The 3,202-nt window shown below is 31.4% G+C and overlaps 1 protein-coding gene across 1 annotated transcript; it reads right to left on the bottom strand.

Moving 5' to 3' along the window:
- Positions 1-835: 835 nt before the first annotated feature.
- On the bottom strand, positions 836-2,450 carry LOC132718232 (putative gamma-glutamylcyclotransferase CG2811). The gene is made up of 2 exons (XM_060701880.1): positions 2,158-2,450; positions 836-1,370 (listed from the first exon to the last, which is right to left on the bottom strand). Exons 1-2 carry the CDS (start codon positions 2,338-2,340, stop codon positions 1,056-1,058), a joined length of 498 nt encoding a protein of 165 aa, XP_060557863.1. The 5' UTR covers positions 2,341-2,450; the 3' UTR covers positions 836-1,055.
- Positions 2,451-3,202: the final 752 nt, after the last annotated feature.

The following is a 3,202-nucleotide window of genomic DNA, read 5'->3' as shown; positions in this document are numbered from 1 at the left end:
TATATATAAAGTAAGGTGGCTGATTTTGAAAACTTTCGGCGTCATGTTGTTTGCTAGCGACAGCACGACAAAACGCCAACGGCGCGTTTGACGATTTTTGTCTTGGCGTCCTGTCGCTGACGGTGCACATCAAATGGTGCGTTGTCGTGCGGTATGTTTGTCCCGATGTCACATTTCGACCGGCTCAAACGAATAATTGGCTTTATAACCCTGGTTACAGCGACATTGCCCGCATGACAAATGTGCCGTTTTGCGTGCTTCGCTAGAGACAGGTCGACGAGACGACCGTGCGACAACGCGAGCGTTTCGCTAGTGTCATGACGACAAGACGAAAAGGCGATAATGATATAGGTTGTGTTGTCGCTATCGACAACGCAACGCTCGAAGTGTACGAAATCAGCCACCTTTTTAAAGTGCATATGGAATGTTTTACATACATGTACAACACTAGATATCTTACCTATATAGTTACCACCTGGCAAACTAAATATTTGTTTGGTTATTATCTGGAGATCAACTTAAAGTGTATGAAATCATTCAAGTTATTATTTACAAGTTATAAACAGTACACATTCTTATTGGTACATTTTGTCTTACGAGGCATTTCTGTACAGAGATCAAAAGAAAGCCGTTTTATTCATTGTCCCCTTTTCTGGGTACTATCGCATGAACCACAAGAGTTTTAAAATTTCATAATTCAATAGTTATTTATACAACTTCTTATTTCAATGTCTCACATATCATGCTGTAGACATGTATAGTATATGATCATTGTGTACATATATAACAAAATAATATACATATACCAGGTTCGTGAATAATTATCATTCAGATACAGCGTGATAAACTTTTATTTTATTAAAATGTGCTTAGTCATGCAGACATTGATCAATACGCATGATAACATGTGAGTAGTATTTCTAAACATAATAACATGCTTCTTGAAATAACATGTTAACGAGGCAAAATCAAACACCATAAACATACAGAATACTGATTATATTCAATTTTGAACGTTTGAAACAAAAGTTCTGATAGCGTAAAGTAAATTAGATCTATATGTCTTTTTCGTAGTCTGTGTGCACTTCATAGTAGAAATTAGGGGCATGTACATCTCTAGAGCTGTGTTTAACATATACCTTCCCGTCAATCATGTCCTTATAACTGTCCAGCATTGGTAAATCTAATAAAGAAGGTCTATAATTAACTAAAAAATAAGCTTGAGCATGGATATCTTCCTCTGAATTTGAATCGTCATTTCCCTTTGTCAAGATCACATCTTTACGGACATACAAATTCGGATGATTTTCAAGTTTATCAAGTCGTTTTAACTGGGCATCATCTACTTCATACAGTTCTCCTTGAACATTCTGAAAGATAGATAAAATAAAACACATGAAAACGTTTACATTTACCGTACATATAATATTTTTGTTTACATTAGGTGTACATTTATATTTTGTTTACATTAAGTGTAGATCTACATACTTATTTTTTATTATATTTTTGTTTACATTAGGTGTACATATTATATTTTTGTTTACATTAGGTGAACATATTATATTTTTGTTTACAATAGGTGAACATATTATATTTTTGTTTACAGTAGGTGTACATATATATTTTTTTACATTAGGTGAACATATATTTATATTGTTCACAATAGGTGTACATATTATTTATTTTTACATTAGGTGAACATTAGTCGAAATATCAACGCGATCAGGATTTTGACCATGTCAAAAATTATCTAAAAATCCCGTAGGTTAAAATTTTTTGACTAGGTGAACACATAATATTTTTGTTTACAATAGGTGTACATAACATCCCTGAAATCTGGGACTGTATATCACTAGATGTTTTAAAAGCTGCACACTAATCCAGTAATAAATACTTTAAAGTAATAAATACCTTAAAGATACGCCCCAGATCTAGATGAACGCTTAAATATGGATTGAATTAAGATTTAAATTGTACAATGTAGATCAATACAAATATTGAAAGGAAACTATCATCTAGAATCTGCTTACAATATTGATTATAAAAAGAAAAAAAAAACGTCAGCTTATCCTTTCCAACAAATATACCCTGATCAAAATATTGTAAAAGCAACGACTTTTACAAAACACAATTTAATATATACATGTATGTACTTACATGCCCTGTTCCTGGTGTGTACAGCAAAAATGGAACATTATATCTCGACGCTACAACCAGCGGGTATTTTTCTTTGGTGTAAACGGTACCTAGTCGTCTGCACACACCGGATGTTTCATCTTTCATCAGATTATAGTTTGGTTCACCGGTTTTTAATGTTCCATACACAAATATCAAAAACATGTTGAACTGTAAAGTGTTTCACGGGTTAAAGGTTGAATCCATTCATATACAAATATAAAATCGGTGTACACACATAAATCACCTCGTTCCGTTTGACTATGTAAACAAACCCAGTCACTTGCACCGGATTTGCCCCTGCCGACAAGATAATTTTGCTTTAAACAAATGCACAACATTCTATGATTTCTGAACATAAAATATATCTTATAAAGAGGAAAACTAGCTGTTTGGAAGTTTTAACACTTGAAAAAGAATGACAATTATGTGTGACGATGTACATAATAACCGCAAGGTTTCTTTCCCTTTTATACATGTAGACCATTGGGCGATATAATATGTATTGATTGCTTTTGTTTATGTTTTCTAAATTTAAACCTTAAAACACTATCCTTAGACTAGTATGAAATAAATTCACCATATCTTTATCCTTAATCCATATTTATATACAAAATAATCAACTTTTTAATAATAAGTGAACACAAATTTAAGTCAAACATAAATTTATCGATCATTTTATTAACAGACAAGTCACACAAACACGAACATTTAGTAATTATTTATAGCATACGTTTCGGCTATGCCTTCATCAGTGCAAAACATAATATTTTTATTATTTTTTATTTTTTTTTTATCATTTTATGAAAGTAAACTTTAACCATACACCTTTTGAGTAAGTTAAGTAAGTATGTTATAGATATAAAATGTTAAGTTAAATGTTTTGCTGATTAAATTGTTCGTGTCAGACATTTCTAACAATTTATATTATGTATAGAGATACATTACATTCACTTTCCGATTACAATTTTTCAAATTTGTCATGTGTACATGACTGTAATTTAATGAAAACTTTATTTTAAAATTT

The sequence above is a fragment of the Ruditapes philippinarum genome, unplaced genomic scaffold, assembly GCF_026571515.1.
Source record: "Ruditapes philippinarum isolate M1 unplaced genomic scaffold, ASM2657151v2 ctg17416_1_1_1_1, whole genome shotgun sequence".
Lineage (NCBI taxonomy): Eukaryota > Metazoa > Mollusca > Bivalvia > Venerida > Veneridae > Ruditapes > Ruditapes philippinarum.
This window is presented reverse-complemented; position numbering and strand designations above follow the sequence as displayed.